Source organism: Sebastes fasciatus, chromosome 15 (genome assembly GCF_043250625.1).
Source record: "Sebastes fasciatus isolate fSebFas1 chromosome 15, fSebFas1.pri, whole genome shotgun sequence".
Taxonomy (NCBI): Eukaryota; Metazoa; Chordata; class Actinopteri; order Perciformes; family Sebastidae; genus Sebastes; species Sebastes fasciatus.
The window spans coordinates 22,051,146-22,067,826 of NC_133809.1; the positions used below are offsets into that span (position 1 = coordinate 22,051,146).

A 16,681-nucleotide genomic window follows, 5' to 3' on the forward strand; every position below is an offset into this window, starting at 1 on the left:
ACATCTTGGAATGAATGACTGAAACTCTCCTCTACATGTTGACTAAAAACATGTTGCTGAAAACCCAGGGCCATTTAGCTAAGTGATTTCTTTTTCCCCCCTTGTCTCCTCTTCATGCAGTCCTAGTTATGACTGACAGTTCAGCAGCGGGGGGTTATTGGTTAATGCATGAATGCTAATTTACTAAGTGTAGCTCAGGTCTGCACTTGGTGCAGGCTGAGTGAGTGAATCTTAATAAGGCTATGCTTTAACCTGTGCTTGTGTTTACCCTTCAAACTAGAACTTATTTAAAGTTTCTGCCGCACATTTTTATAGATAACTTTTTTTGTCGCGTACAAGAGCACTAATTTCTGAACATTTTTTGATGCATTTTTTTTTTTTTTTAAATATAAATGTATGGCTTTGTTGTCATGCCATTTAGCTTTCTTCTTTTGTCCAAAACTGTTCTAATCATGTAAACTGTTTCAAAAGCCTGCTGCAGCTTGGCTTTCACATAGAGCAAAGAGGAAAACCTGATGGCTGAGCTATTGGACGCCTGAGGGAGGAGTTTGTTTGCACTCTGCTGCTGCCACCCACTGGCGACAGAAGAGAATGAAAACACCTTTGTCACTTTTGGTCATAGTTCAGTGCATTTTGGTAAATGATTCTAAAATAAAACAAGAAAAAAAAAAGTGCTTCAGGCTTTAAACTTCATTACATTTTAGAGTCATTTGAGATATGCATTGTCTGCTTAACTTTACCCAGAGCTTTACCAGGAAATAATGAGGGACAAGGCTCAGAAATTTGGTTAGCATGTAAATAAGCAGTCTGGTTTGTTCTGCAGAGTTTGAACCATTTTAAACAAAGCAGGTGTGTAACTGATGTCTTCTCTCACACCGTACATGAACCCTACAGGTGATTTTTAGCGTCGGTGTCTCATTTTCTTTGTAGGCAAAAATATGTTATGCTGTAATGCAAAGATAATACATGTTAACAGTATTTCACTTTATTCCCTAGTACACTTTTTACTGTGTTTTGCAATCTTAGTTTGCCTTAGTTTTGTTATGTGATTGACACACTGGTCATTTTCTGATTACTGATGTACATATTGTTTTAGTGGGTTTCCTGTATGTTAGTAGGATTTGTATGCCTCAGGGGATTACATTGCTTTTCAATTAGGGCTGTCAATGTTAACACCATAATAACGCGTTTTTAACGCGATTTTTAGGTTGCAGCGGGCGCAAAGGAGGCTAAATTACGCTCATTTAGCCTCCTAAATTTTCAAAGGAGTTCCATGACCTCTGACCTCATGTGATAATCACATGCAGTTTGGGGCAAGTCATAGTCAAGTCAGCGCACTGGCACACTGGCAGCTGTTGTTGCCTGTTGGGCTGCAGTTTGCCCTGTTATGATTTGAGCATATTTCTTTTATGCTAAATGCAGTACCTGTGAGGGTTTCTGGACAATATTTGTTGTTGTTTTGTGTTGGTAATTGCCAGTAATACATTTGCATAACATATTTGTCCACTCTGATGTTGATAAGAGTATTAAATACTTGACAAATCTCTCTTTAAGGTACATTTTGAACAAATAAAAAATGTGATTAATCGAGAATAACTATGGACAATCATGCGATTAATCGCGATTAAATATTTGAATGGATTGCCAGCCCTACTTTAGATGGTATAATCATCTCTGAGTTGTATCAAAAACCTAAACAACATGTAAATGATTACACTTCTCCAGAGTATTGCATGTCTGTGTCTGCTGTCAAAAAGCCCTTGTAGACCACCTCTCGGAGAAGTGTATTCCATGTCATGTTCAGGCCCTGCGACTGGAAACCTAAGTGCGGATCATGTAAATGTGTTAAGGCTGTAGTTGTACCACAGTAATGCCCCCATCTTTATGCTGGAGTACGGCTGCAGATTAGAGTAACTCCACCAACCTTCAGTCCGGCGGTCTCTCCATTCGCCTCATATCAGCCAGTAAATTCCTCATTGTTGCCGCCACCATTCCAGCTCCGCGGGGAGTCTTTCTGAGCTAGCTTCTCCATCTCATTCCCACTCTCCGATCCTGGTGCTCTGTGAGGAGAGAGAAAGACGGTGTTATTGTGTCTGCTTGCACACCCACACACACACACACACACACTGGGAAAGGCTTAAGCAGGCTACCCCACTGAGTTGCCGCCTAGCATAATGTGTCTGCTGCCCCAAGGAGACAGAGTGAAGGAGGCCTGTACGAAGCTGTAGTAATCCCATGCGGGATCAATAGCAAGGTGCAGCCACGCGCCTGTACGCGCATACCATCACGTCTGTGGATCAGGGAGAAATTGAACAGCACAGATAGACATCCAGCGCCCCCCTCTAAGTGATGTATGTCTTTCAACATCTCCGCTGTCACTGATAATGACAGGGATTTAGTCTCAGAGGACAAAAAGGGAAAGTTAAAGATGGAGGGATGACGAGGGAAGAAGGATGTTGTTGACAAACTGAGACACTCAAAACATGAGATGACTTCTGGACCACCACAGATCTCTCAGTATAATGTAGCGTAGCACAGGGCAAAAAACAGCCGTCTTTCAGAGCAATTGCATTGTGGTATTATGAAGATTTAACTACTGATCATTTGGTTGCCTAAATAAACCATAGAAACAAGCAAACTTATAATTTATTATGTAAAAATTAGGGCTATCAAAGTTAACACGATCACACGTTAATGCAAATTGTTTTTTAAAAATCGCAACTTGCGTTTTTTTAGGCTAAATAACGCTCCAAACTTATACTAAATTTTGGCCATTTTCAAAGGGGTCCCTTGACCTCTGACCTCATGATATGTGAATGAAAATGGGTTCTATGGGTACCCACGAGTCTCCCCTTTGCATACATGCCCACTTTATGATGATCACATGCAGTTTGGGGCAAGTCATAGTCAAGTCAGCACACTGACACACTGACAGCTGTTGTTGCCTGTTGGGCTGCAGTTTGACATGTTATGATTTGAGCATATTTCTTTTATGCTAAATGCAGTACCTGTGAGGGTTTCTGGACAATATTTAACATTTTTTTGTGTTGTTAATTAATTTCCAATATTAAATATGTACAGAAATGTGCATATAGCAAGCATATTTGTCCACCGCCATGTTGATAAGAGTATTAAATACTTGACAAATCTCCCTTTTAAGGTACACAAAAAAAAAGTTAATTAAATATTTTTAATCAATTGACAGTCCTCGTAAAAATTAAATATTGGTAGATATATAATTTCAAAATTACAAATTCCTTTTCAGAAACTGCCAAAGGATTTGTATTCGCTCAAAGTTATTCATTGATTAAATGATTTGATCTACATTGTTATATCAACAAAGATAAAAAAAAAAAAAAAAATCCTTGAGATTACAAAAGCTGTCACTTGACGTTTTCATTTGTCTCCCCTCTGAAGCTTTGTTTCATTTCCGCTCATCTTTCTTTTTGTCTTTTTTATTCCTCACTCAGACGCTGCCGTAGCACTTTGCATCTGTAGCTGGAGAGGACTTAATCATTGTAGCTCTTTTATGCACAGTTTTTGTCACGCTCTGTATCCTTGTCTTGCCTGTGTTTCTCACTCTCCGGGGCAGATTTTTATCATGCCGACCAGAGTCGGTTGTGTGGTCGAGTGGGTCAGAGCTGCATACGTAAAGCAGTAAAGGACAGACTTGACCTCTACATTGCAATCATGAAGTCTTATTGGGTCAGTGATTAGGATTTGATGATAAGCGAGCCACTGGGGGCATCAGTTGCTCACAGTGCGCTGACTATTAACTAGCCAGGCGTGCACGCGCACACACATCTGCCGTCCCCCCAGCCTTTTTTTTTTCCTCTCTCCAGAGGCACCCAGTTAACCTGTCGCTGCATTCAAGAATAATGATAGGCTGCTGAAAGGTTAGGGCGCTCTAATTGAGTTGTAAAGCGGTTGTTGGCGAGGTGATGACATTTCTCAGTGCTGTGCCGTGTCACAGGGATCTGTAGACATGCTAGGCCAAGTGGAGGGAAAGGGCAAGGACGCTGCATTCCTTAAGTGTATACTGCTCTGGCGAAACAGTGCCACTTACCAAAACAAAGTCAGTTATTGTTTCCTCCCTCTTTAGGATCAAATAAAGAAAATAAAGAGGCAAACTAACAGTTGTTTTCATTATTGCTTAATCTACCGATTATGTTTTTGATTAAACGATTAATTGTTTGGTCTATGACGTGTCAGAAAGTAGTAAAAGATGTCCATCACAAGTTCCCAGATCCCAAGGTGACATCCTTCAAATGTTTAGCTTTGTCCGACCAACAGTCCAAAACCCAAAGATGTTCAATTTACCATCACATACTGTGTGGATGTTTGCTATTTTTGCGCCAAATGAATTCATTTTCTGTTGATCGACTAATCTAAAGCTGCAATGATTAATCCATTGTCAACTATTAATCGCCAACTATTTCGAAAAATGATTAATCGGTTCGAGTAATTCAAGAAAAAAACATAAAAATTCTCTGATTCCAGCTTCTTAAATGTGAATATTTTATGGTTTCTTTACTCCTCTATGACAGTAAACTGAATATCGTTCAGTTGTTGACAAAACAAGACATTTAGAAACACTGATCAACATTTTTCAACATTTTCTGACATGTTATAGACCAAACAACTAACCCATTCATTTAGAAAATAATCAACAGATTTAATAAACAATGAAAATAATCGTTAGTTGCAGCCCTAAATGAAAGAAAGCTACACAAGCCACATTTACTGTATCTGTTTTACATTTTAAACACTACTGTAAATACATTTTTCACATTTTTTTAATCACATTCTTTACCCCCAGTTTTAAATTTACTCTTTCAAAGAAAGTTTAAATACAATACTTAATTGTATGTTATAGTCATTTAAATGCAGTATTGTATTTGATGTGCTTTCTATTGTCATGATTTCTTTGGCCACTAATCGTTTCAGCTCCAAAAGAAAATGTATTCTCCAGAATAAAGCCGAGAGTTGGTCGGTACTTACTTATGGCGAATGAAAAAGAACCTAATTTTGCCATCGTGCTATCATTATTGCTGAAATGTGTCAAGTAAGGGATAATGTACAGCGAGCCGGTCATTGTTGTGAAATAAACCCTGACGGGGCAATGCAGGACCCTGACGCGAGGCTTATTACACGGCTACTTAATTAAGAAATCAATAATTTGACTCAAAAAGGGTCAGAGATCAGAACTGTATCCATAGCAACGGTCTGTTATACATAGCATCAGTCTGCTATAAAGAAATAACAGACCACAGAATGCCGTAATTGACCAATCAGAATCAAGTATTCAACAAAGCCATGTAATAAACTCTAATAACTAATCACTTACCAAACCTAATCATAACCTTTTTCTATTTTTTCACCAGAAAATTCTACAACATCTGCCTGAGAAAATCTACAACCGATGGCAGTTTCACAGTATAGGTATGTATTTGTTCACCATATGAAATACTTAGCACTGCCTTGAATGCTAAGCTTTGTCCCTCTGTTGCACCTGACGGGTAGTTTATATACTGCGTATGCATGTGTCTTCCCTCCTTATGCTTCTGTAACCTCTAAGATACACTTCAGGACAAAAAATGGTCACCACAGCCGAGCCTAAGCCTTTCATAATGAAGAGAAAATAATTAGTCTTAGAAGAGAATGTAAATGGGAAATGCAAATGAGCACTTCATTTGAAATGCAAATAAGTAATTGAATTATGCTGCCATGATTTCAGTCCCACACAAAAAAAAAGGAAAACCCCCTTGCAAGAAGCGATAACCCCAATTATAACTGTTGTTTGTCAGCCGTTGGCAGCCAAACAGTCCAGGTCTAGATCGCTGTTGTAGATTGGCCTTCCCCTCAGGCTCGCAATTCCAAAATATCAAGACTCATCTGGGGTTGGATGCCCTAGACAAATTCACCACTTTGTCAGTCATTGGACACAACAAATCATCACAGGCTCAAGGCTGCCTCTTGGCTTTTTCTTGAACTCTCATAGAATATTCTTTGGCGCTCATCAGTTCACGTGTCACTGGTCAAGATGCGGTGCTTTCAATGTACTTCTGCTTTGAAGAACGCTCAGCGTCGGCTGGATAGCTTCTCGCCATACCGGAGTTTTAATTGAATTGAACTTTTTCTTTCTCATTTTTTTCTACCTCCAGTAGCATTGCTGAAAGCATTTCAGTGCCCCTGGGACAAATTCCTTGTGGTGGGTCGGGAAGCTCAGGAATGACATTAATGACTTGTAGTGGTTTTGTCCTCTTTCGCTGAGGATTGCAAGGTCACAGACGTTTGACACAGACCATTAGAAGCTGAAGAAAAAATTCTCACACCTTTTATCATCCTCTGTCTGCTTACTTTTAACTCCCTCTGTCCTTAGCCTCGAGAGCAGAGCTTTTGAAAGGATCCCTTTTTGTGTCCAACGTAGAAATGTTATTGATTGAACCTGATGAGAGGAGAACAATAAAAGCAGCAGACAAAAACACTCATAAACACATCAGCTTTGCTATACTTTTAAAATGACTCAGCAACTTCTTCATGGCTACCACTTAAATATGTCCTGGTCAAATCGCTCAGTTAATAACCTTCATGATCAAGACTTAAACACACCTCTTGAGTAGCCTAACTTTTCCTTAATATAATCCATATTTGATCCTTAATCCTAAAGTTAAAGGTACAGTGTGTAGGGTTTGTTGGCATCTTGTGGTGTGGTTGCAGATCTCAACCAACTGAAAATCCCTCCGCTCACTCCTCCCTTTCCAAGACTGCGGTAAGCGTGAGCCGGCAAGTGCAAAACCGTGGTAACGCCGTTCGCCTCGCTCAGAGCCCATCCTTACCATAATAACACTACTTTAGGAGCAACGGAAGTCAGACGGCGGCTGGCGGTACCACGGTTTTGCACTCTGTTGCTCACATTACCGCAGTTTCACAAACGTGTCAGGGAACTACGGTGGCCTTCAGGTAACATAAAAACGCGAAAGACACTCTCTAGAGCCAGTTTTTGGTTTGTCCATTCTAGGCTACTGTAGAAACATGACGGAGCAACATGGTGGACTCCATGAAGAGGACCCGCTCCCTATATAGATATGAAGGGCTCATTCTAAGCTAACAAAAACACAAAGATTCTTAGTTTCCGGTGATTATACACTCATGAAAACATAGTTATGACTATTGTATTCCATCCCCCAAAATGTTACACTGTTCCTTTAAAATCCCTGTAAGAACTAGCCGAAATTTCTTCACAGTCTACGGGGACCTCATAAGAACAGTTTTGTCTGCAAAATGTCAAAAGCATGCCCTTACACACACACACACACACACACACACACACACACACACACACACACACAGACACAGACAGACCTCTTCCGCCCAAGGTATTTAGCAATCAGAGCAATGTCTCATTTGATTACAGCGGAACCAGATTGCCTTCATGAATGCATGTCGCTGCCAACTGATGTTAATTTTCATCAGGGAAAAGTGAAGCCTTGCCACTCTCCCCGCTAGTTTGTCAGGATCAGCCATCAAGGTCAATTTGCCTCAGTGGAGACGACAAACGGGTCCCTCCCTGTCGGCTTTTGTTTTGTTTGTTGTGTCTATGCTCGTCGTGTAGCAGATGTCTGTAGATTAATATTTGGATTTTTCTTTCTTCCAGGTTCTATTCTGAAAAAGCTTCTACACACTGGAAATTCATTCAAGGTAAGGTTCTGTTTTCATCGCCACAAGATGTGAAAAATCACCATCTTCCAGCCACGTGATGTACTACAACACTACTCTTTGTCCTAATCTCGTCCCGTGTAGATCCGCTGTGAGGGGATCCGTCTCTTCCTGCTGTGGCTGCAGGCCTTGAGGGACAACTGTGCTGAGGAGCAGTTCCTTATCTTTGCCTGTGTGGTGCCAGGATTCCCCGCTGTGCCCTCCACCAGAGGGCTCTGCACCCTCGACACCATCATTTACAACCCCTTCTCCAACCCCCCTGATGGTGAATATGAATAGTTCTACATGTGTGATGAATTTGTAATGACATTGATTCTGAGACATTTATAGAGCCTGTTTTGTGATGAGTGGTCATTAAAGGGGTAGTTTGGGTGTTTTGAAGCGAGGTGGTATGAGGTACTTATCCATAGTCAGTGTATTACCTACAGTAGATGACAATCGGCACACTCCCACTTTGCAGAAACAGACAGGAGTACCAGCACGGAAGCAAAGCAATGTACTGCTGTGGACGCGGCTGGAAGCACAGCGGATTTTAGCCACCTAAAAGAAAGGCTCACCTAAAACAATCAATATCAGTTTAAGTGTACGCTATATTTAGAATATTTCTGAGGCAGCGGTAGACAAGCAACCCCCATGATCCGCAAGGTAAAATTACAGTCTTTTTCAATGGAGTCTGCTGGCATTGGCGAGAGCATAGATAACGGCTTCAGTTCCCCGTCAGAAAGGGCTGTCTGACAGCAAGATAAAGCAGTGAAAACATTCTAAATATAGCGTACACATAAACTGATATTGATTTTTTTAGGTGAATAAAATACGCTTTGTCTATTGATATTGATAAGTACCTCATACTATTGATATGTACCTTATACAACCCCACTTCAAAACACCCGAACTATCCCTTTAAGGTAAATCTAAAACATACTACACTGATATCAGATTGTGTAGGTTCCCATTTTTAGTGGGGAACTCTTGCTTTCCAAACACTTAACTTTTGTATCCGTTGATCTGAGCAGCCAAGGTGGTGCCTGAGGAGATTACCCCGCTGGTTCCAGCCGTGGTAGGAGAAAAGGTTGCAGATGACCAGACCTGTTACATCCTCGAAACACTGCTCAAGTACATGGTCATCCAGGTAATAACTAATAATGCTAGGAAAATATATTTTTTTATCCGGATTATTGGCTACATAATGATTATCATCACTTAGAGATCACGTTTGAGCTGAATCCGTTGTCAGTCTGGAGTGACTGCAGTGGCACGGGTGATAATGTAGTGAAGGGTTGTTGCATGTAAGACGGAGGGACAAATACATGTTGGTCATGATTCTAACTGATCAGTGGTCACGAATCGATGCATATTGACCCTGATTTATCTTTTTTTATTTGAATTACTTTTTAAAGGCTTTATTGGCAGCTGGCACAATTTGCTAAATTCTTTTATCCATCCTTTTTAACAGTTTAAATTACTCTCCAGACAGTACTACCTGTTTACGGTAGTTTGTAATCCCTGTCTTGTACAACAGTTAGATGAAAAACTAAATACAATATCAGTTGTTATGTGTGTGAAGTTTTAACCTGTTAATCTTATGTGTACCTAGTCCAAACCTGTTTTCCTTGTTTGTTAGAGGAACCTTCAAAGTATTGTGTGGCAAACAATACGCTGTTGCTTTTTCTGAGTGATGCTGGAAACATCTCCTCTCCCTGTAGCCTGACCTTGTCTGCCTTTGTGCTCCGTCTGCCAGGCATCCAGTTTAGAATGGAGGAACAAAGAGAACCAGGACACGGGCTTCAGGTTTCTCTTCAGCCTGTTCAAGAAGTACTACCTTCCACATCTATTCCCCTCCTTCACCAAGCTTACAAACCTCTACAAGCCTTTATTAGGTAAGATGACATACTATATATATATATTATATTATATTTTCCTTTGTGCTGAAGCCTCTTAAAAGTGAATATTCTATTACTGCAAAAGTGCACACTACTTAAACTCAAGAGCTGCTATTTGGGCAGTAACATCTCAGTTTCATCTCAGTCACAGTTTGTAATGCATGCTTACTATATGTTACATTTGTATTCAAAAATCATATCATATAATAGCATACTTGTATTCTCCATATATGATGCTATTCATACTGCAGGCTCTTTTGATGTCGTCAAGCACTATAGCCCTTTAGGTCACACAGAAGGAAAATTACAAGTTCATCGAAAATTAGCAGAGGAGGTACGACGACCTGTACATGTAGCACATGGAAACATTTAGCTTGAAATTTCAGATATATTTGGCGTAACAAACCTTTTTTAACATTTGGAGTCAGACATTTTTAACATTGTTTTTGCTGGAACAATATTTTACAATATTCTCCCTCAATTTGATTGATATAGCTTGGGTCGTGTACAAAATAAGTGACTGAGTCGTCTTTGTAAAAGGGGGAGGACAAAGTTAGTAAGCTTTATATTCTACAGGTAGGAGCTTTAGAAGTAAGTTACCATTCTGATTTTTGACCTTGATTTAAACCTCTAGTTACTTTGCTAACCCTATAATTTGAATTTATGGTATACCCTCTGCTCATTGAATTCAAGTGCAGAGGGGAGGCTTCAGTTAGTAATTAAATTGTGGGTTTTCAGTGTGCAGTAACCATTTAATTAAACTACACAAAAAAAAGAAGGGAGAATGAGGTATGATGTGTGCTGTTGTGATGCGGGACTCCAAAACAGCAGATTCTAAAACAGAAAAAGGTATAACAAATGAGCAATACGATGATATTAATATAATAAATAACATGCGGCTTGTTCAGTTCCAGAGGTATGCCATTTATTATATTAATATCATTATATTAATATGATAAATACCACTCTGCATGTTCTGTTCCAGAGGCTTTATGGTTGATTGAACAAATTTAGATTCAGCTGGAAAACTGCAAAAAACCTTCACAGCCAGACATCTGGAGTTTTAATCTCTCTCTCTTTCTCTCTCTCGCTCTTTTCCTATTGTCCTTTTATTTTCTTTTTACCCTCCCTCTGTCACCACCGTTCACTCTTCCTCCCACTATATTGCTCCATTAGACCTCCCCCACCACAGACCAAAACCCTTGTATGTGCCAGTGACGCGGAACAACGAGAGCACCTTCTGCACCAGGGACCAGTACCTGGCACCCCGTGTGGCCTTCATCACCTGGCTGGTCACCTTCTTCCTGGAGAAGAAGTATGTCAGCAGTGCTGCTGCGGCGCAGAGCGCCAAGAACGGCACCGAGGTCATTCCCAAACTCATCCAGGTGAGCGTGACGGTACCATTCTGTTGATTTCCCATACTGTCAGAGGATGGAGGCGATAGGCTGTTATGAAGGTATTGTTGCAGCAAAACCCCTGAGCTGTATGAAGACACCTGTGCACAAAAGACTATGTTTTTGAGGGGGAAAAAACCCACACGTGTCATTAGAGAATGTGTAAGATTGTATTGTGTTCTCATGTCAACCCCTTTTAAATACTATAGTACACATCATAAGCTGTGGAATTGACTTGCTTACATTTCTTCTACTGTTTCACTGCCCACAATCCCTTGCAGTCCTGAAAAGTTATGACCAACAAAACTCATGGAAGTCCCTCAATGTTTTATATTTATTATTTATCATTATGTATATAATTATTAAAATATAGTAGGACTTATAAACAGTAGTGTAGATTTATAGTTTAAGACTTTTGGGGCAATACATGTCAGTTTACATGTCATTAAATCGAGTCACAGTAATCATGGGGAGAGAAAGAGGGGAATTAAATGCAAAATGAATTATGATTGCATGGAGGTGAGAATCATTTTTACAGTAATGACCAGTACAGTAACTCATTCCCCACAGAAAATTACCATAAAACACGACTAAGGAATTTGCAGTCAATGAGACTCTAGCGTCCAATTATTTAAGCGTGCAGAAGCAGCCCTGCAGCATACTAAGGGACTCTCATTTTTCACCGTGTCCCTGTGGTGGCCAGACTGTCACTGCAGGCAGTAGCAGCCAGGAGAAGGAGAAGGATAAGACATCAGATGGGGATACGAACGGGCCAGCGGGGGAGCCTGAGAAGAGCCACTCCAACAGCAGCACGCTGTCAGATCGACGGCACAGCGATTCCAGTTTGTGTAGCATTGAGGAGGAGCACCGCTATGTCTACGACATGGTGCATGCCATCCTGCTGTCCACCAGAGACAATGTGAATTTTGTCAACGAGGTCTTCCACCAGGTACAGTGGGGTCACCAAGCAGTATTTCTTTTTATTTGATGTTGTTGTAAAATGAATTACAGTGCAAGTATTGTATAGTTTTCATTCTGGGTCATGATTAGAATGCAGACTGGATGGTGACACAGTGATAAGATGTGCTATGCTGCCCTCTGCTGGCCGTTTGTTAACATAACCTATTACCAGGCTACCTTTTCAAAAGCCATTCATAATAGTGTAATAGTTTAAATTAAAAGCCAATGTTCTCCCTCCTAAGGCCTTCCTGCTGCCGTCTTGCGAGGCATCAGCAACCAGGAAGGTGATCAAAGTGTACAGGAAGTGGATCCTGCAGGACAAGCCCGGCTTCATGGCAGAGCCTGAGACGACTACCCAGGAAGATGCAGTGGATGACCGCTCTGAGCAGACACTCAGCACAGAGACTAACAGCATGCACGTACAGGTAAAACCTCTCATACAGACAGACAATTCATATTCATTTTAGCATAGCATAGATGTATACTACTTATGTGATTATATATTATATTATAAAGTAAAAGGGTCCAAAAGGATTGGTAGTGTAGCTTAGACATTTTTTTAAAGAACACCTGTTATGTGTGCACCGATAAAGAAAAGTAGTTTGGATGTTAAAAATAATACATAGTACATACAATATACAATAGGAAGTTTCTTGTAAGCCATGGGATTGTTATTACAGATTGCAAAACAACACATTTTAGGTGCTTCTATTTAAACTAAAATGGGTACGTTGTTGAGTTTTACTTTTGCAGCAGTTAGAAATATGTTTTAAATGTACATGATTTTTAAAATGTGTGTGATTGTAACTTCAATTTGTAGTACTGAAAATCTATACTCAAGTAGAAGGAAAGAAATAGGCTAATTTTCATCAAAAGAAAGCCAACTTCTGCACAACGAGAGGATTCTGTTACAATACATCAGAATCTATCCAGCGATCATCTGACTTAGATGTTTATACAGTGTGTAGCCTACATTTTTTTCTGCACAGACTAAATATGCTTTTAATACGCCATTAATAGAAAAATGAAAGTATTACTGCCGGCTTGTGAAAGAGCGATGCAGGCTGCTTTCCAACGGCCACCAGTAGCATAGTGTGCAGTTACTGGATTTGAGTTACAATAGTAGAACTAACAAACCTTAAATTGAAAAAAGGTATTTGCCTGATTTTCTCATTTTTTGTCATTGCCCAGCTCATTAAAGCTACAGATGGTAATTTTAATAATAAAAAAGTAGTGCATGAGATAGATAATCCGTGAAAAAAAATCATGTTCCTCTATGTTTTCCTGTGCTCCTAATGGCATTTATAAGATTTCACCACACCCAAAGGAAAACAACCAATCAGAGCCGAGCAGTCTAGTCTGCTGTAAAATGAGAAAGTTTGTGACCCGGCCCGCCATGTTGAAAACAGTCGAGCCAAAACCAAGCCCTGCCCACCAGCCGGAGCAAACTTTCTCATTTTACAGCTAAACAGTACACTACAAGATGTTTCTGAAAACATTCGAGTTGAGAAATGTGCATTACAGTAACAGAATCTTGATTAATATTTGATCAGCGCTGCCTAGTTTCACAGTTTGAATCGGAGTTCCCGAATTTCACAAGCAGTGATTGACAGCTGCCCAGGGACAGCTCGGCTCTGATTTGTTGTTTTCTTCTGGCACACTGAAATCTTGCTAATGCCATTAGGAGCACTAGGAGGACACAGAGGAACATGATTGTTTTTCACAGATTATCTGTCTATCATACACTACTGTCAGGATGTAGTGACCGTTTTATAGAAATAACTGTATAATATTTGCTCAAAGTTACCAACTGCAGCTTTAATATCTGGCACAAGCACATTGTCTCTTTGTACCGGTGTTGTACCGGGCTCTCCTGCATAACTGTGCGCACACAGCTTGGATGACGGCTCAATAATGGAGCAAATGGCATAGTAGATAGCTAGTAAGACTGGTTGTAACAAAGGTATAAATGGCAAATTTAGCAAAGTTAAGAGTAGATTACTAGTAAAAAGTAAAAGTACAGTGAATGTGAAAACGTACCCACACCTGCCTATACATGTCAGAAGGTACAACACCCACATTATGAGGGTCTCAAAACAGCGTAGATAAACAAGTTATGAGCATAAGATGTTTATCCTTACCAAACATGCAAGCTCCGTCCTATATCTGTCTTAATATCTTAGCTGATGTCTACTGACCAATTGACTGGCCTGCCTTTTCTTCTCGCAGGCGGTAGAGAGTCACGGCCACAGACGGACGTCCAGCTGGGGGAGGACTTACTCGTTCAGCAGCGCCATCAATCGGGGCTTTCTCACCGAGGGGCAGAACAGGGATGTCAATGCTGGTATCCAGCCCACACTACAGGTCTGTCTCTATGTTCAGTATGTTTTTTATCCTGACATCACAGCACCTGGTGATTAGAATCAGAAATAACTGTATGGACTTTGTCTTACTTAACTTTTTGTCTTGCTGTTTGCTGAACTTTACTGTGTCTTCACGCACCCTAAAGGTGTTCCTGACCAACTCATCCAATGTTTTCCTGCTGGAGCCATGCCAGGATGTAGCTAAACTCCTGGATAACCAGGTCGAGGTGTGCAAGGGTGTTCTCAGCATCTACCGGCACATGATCATGGAGCACACCATGAATACACAGACATGGTCAGTGAAATATTCAGATTCACAGTTATTCCTTCGTGACTCTTGAACGTCATCTGGTTTTTATTTGATGATTCTTTTATCACGGCGACTTTTTTTTTTGGTTGACACTGTTCTGATTTACTGTCTGTGTTTCTGCAGGGAGCAGATGCTGCAGGTACTGCTGAGGATCACAGAGGCAGTGATGAAGAGGCCACAGGAAAACCAAAGAAAAGACAGCTTTGCGGAAAGTTTAGCATCCATACTTTTTAGGGTAATTACAGAACTTTGAATTTACATAATTCTCTGCATTTTCCTTTTATGAGTAACCATAACCGTGTTGCTCAGGAACCTATATGTACTGGGTTTGGGTTTCTTGGATGTTTTGGTTGTTGACAAAAAGCCAAAGAGACACTATACCAAATTAGATGCATCAGTGTGAGCATTCAGCTGTCACATCTTATCAGGGGCTGGAAATTCAGATTCGCAACCCTGTCCGTCAATGCTAATTCATCTCCCCTCGTCTCACATTCAGACCATCATTGTGGCGTGGGTGCGAGCCAACCTGTGCGTATTTATCTCCCGGGAGCTATGGGACGAGCTGCTGGCAGTGCTGTCCTCTCTTACCTGCTGGGAGGAGCTGGTGACAGAGTGGGCCAGCATCATGGACTCGCTGACGGCTGTGCTGGCACGCTCCGTTTATGGCCTGGACATGGCCAACCTGCCTCTGGACAAACTCAGCGAACAGAAGGAGAAGAAGCAGAGAGGACGCGGTGAGGGGGAGAAATGGGGGAAAAAAATGGGAATTGGGATGGCTAGAATTTGAGTGGAGAAAAAAAAAGGTTTGAAATTGACTTTTAGGAAGATAATACTGGTTACTTTACAGTTGAGCTTCATTCTTTTCCGACATGTGACTTAATGATGGTTCGGTTGTGTCAGTGTCTGTCACTTTGTCATGAAAAAGACATTTCTTTTGATCAGTGACCCAATGTTCTAAAAACAAATACTAATATATATATAATATTTTTCATAAGCAGTGGGTCAAAATAACATTTGCAAAGCTTTTAAATGTCTAAGTTGACATAAATTGCATTGGACCTCACTTGTATAGATTTTGCTCAGACTTTTGTTAGTTGGCTGATGTGATTTGGAATCATATTCCACGCTCTTGAACCTCTGACAGACCAAGCAGACTGGCTAAAGGCACTTTTCCTCAACGGAATAGTGCAATCTTAGTGGAGATTATCTTTCAGAACAAAACATGTATCAAGTATCATAAACGTGTGTTTGCCACAGAGCTTATTTTCTGCAATAATCCAAAACCCAATGGAAAAAACCCATTGGGTTTTTGTCGAGGGAACCCAGGGCAATGCTAACTTCCTGGTTGGCCTACAAAAATACGTCTTCCCTGTAGCACTCTATTAACTGCCCAACTTCCACCCATCATTGTGCCCTTCATTCTGCGTGTCTTTTTTTGATACTACCACTAGTGGTCTCCAAGGTCATAAATGTTGAGGAACATGTTTTAAGGAAATGGGCAATCAGACATCGATGTTGACAGCCACTACAGCAGTGTGTGGGGTGTGGACATGTTTTTTAAGGTTTAAAATACCATAACTGTATTGTATTCTATAACATCTGTATTGAAATCCACCATAAACTGTCTTGTATGTCAGTAGAGGTCGGTGGTGCTAAATCCAATTATAAAGCTGATTATTAATAAAAACAAAAAATGTAATGTAGTGACACCTCAGTACTCAGCAAGTGTTGTTCTCTGCATGTCAGGTGTGATCCAGGACTCCCAGAAGGCAGCGGCAGTGGCGCGTTCCTTCTCGCTGAGTTGGAGGAACCAAGGGGAGCAGGTCGGGCCAGGAGTTCAGGAGCCCATGAGGATTCGCTCCGCCACTACGTCAGGAGCTCCCGGTGTAGAGAAAGCCCGCAACAACGTCCGACAGAAGGCCTCCGGTGAGTACTTGTGATATTAGTGATCGTTGTATTAGCTGTGTATTACTATACCATCACACCAAGCACAAATATAATCCAAAGTTTTCATAAGGCCCTTCATATGTACTGTATGTATGATTCTATATTAAT

The 16,681-nt window shown here is 40.7% G+C and overlaps 1 protein-coding gene across 5 annotated transcripts in view; it reads left to right on the forward strand.

The window, feature by feature from the left end:
* Nucleotides 1–16,681, forward strand: part of ralgapa2 (Ral GTPase activating protein catalytic subunit alpha 2) — a 117,813-nt gene that overhangs the window by 30,743 nt on the left and 70,389 nt on the right. For all 5 annotated transcript variants that reach the window (XM_074661145.1, XM_074661148.1, XM_074661144.1 and 2 more), the window contains exons 4-16: nt 5,385–5,442; nt 7,658–7,701; nt 7,804–7,984; nt 8,733–8,848; nt 9,458–9,596; nt 10,776–10,984; nt 11,697–11,942; nt 12,196–12,378; nt 14,183–14,317; nt 14,463–14,611; nt 14,750–14,861; nt 15,123–15,360; nt 16,373–16,552. In XM_074661145.1, the coding sequence (XP_074517246.1) occupies nt 5,385–5,442; nt 7,658–7,701; nt 7,804–7,984; nt 8,733–8,848; nt 9,458–9,596; nt 10,776–10,984; nt 11,697–11,942; nt 12,196–12,378; nt 14,183–14,317; nt 14,463–14,611; nt 14,750–14,861; nt 15,123–15,360; nt 16,373–16,552 (1,990 nt within the window). The remainder of the gene's footprint in view (nt 1–5,384; nt 5,443–7,657; nt 7,702–7,803; nt 7,985–8,732; nt 8,849–9,457; nt 9,597–10,775; nt 10,985–11,696; nt 11,943–12,195; nt 12,379–14,182; nt 14,318–14,462; nt 14,612–14,749; nt 14,862–15,122; nt 15,361–16,372; nt 16,553–16,681) is intronic.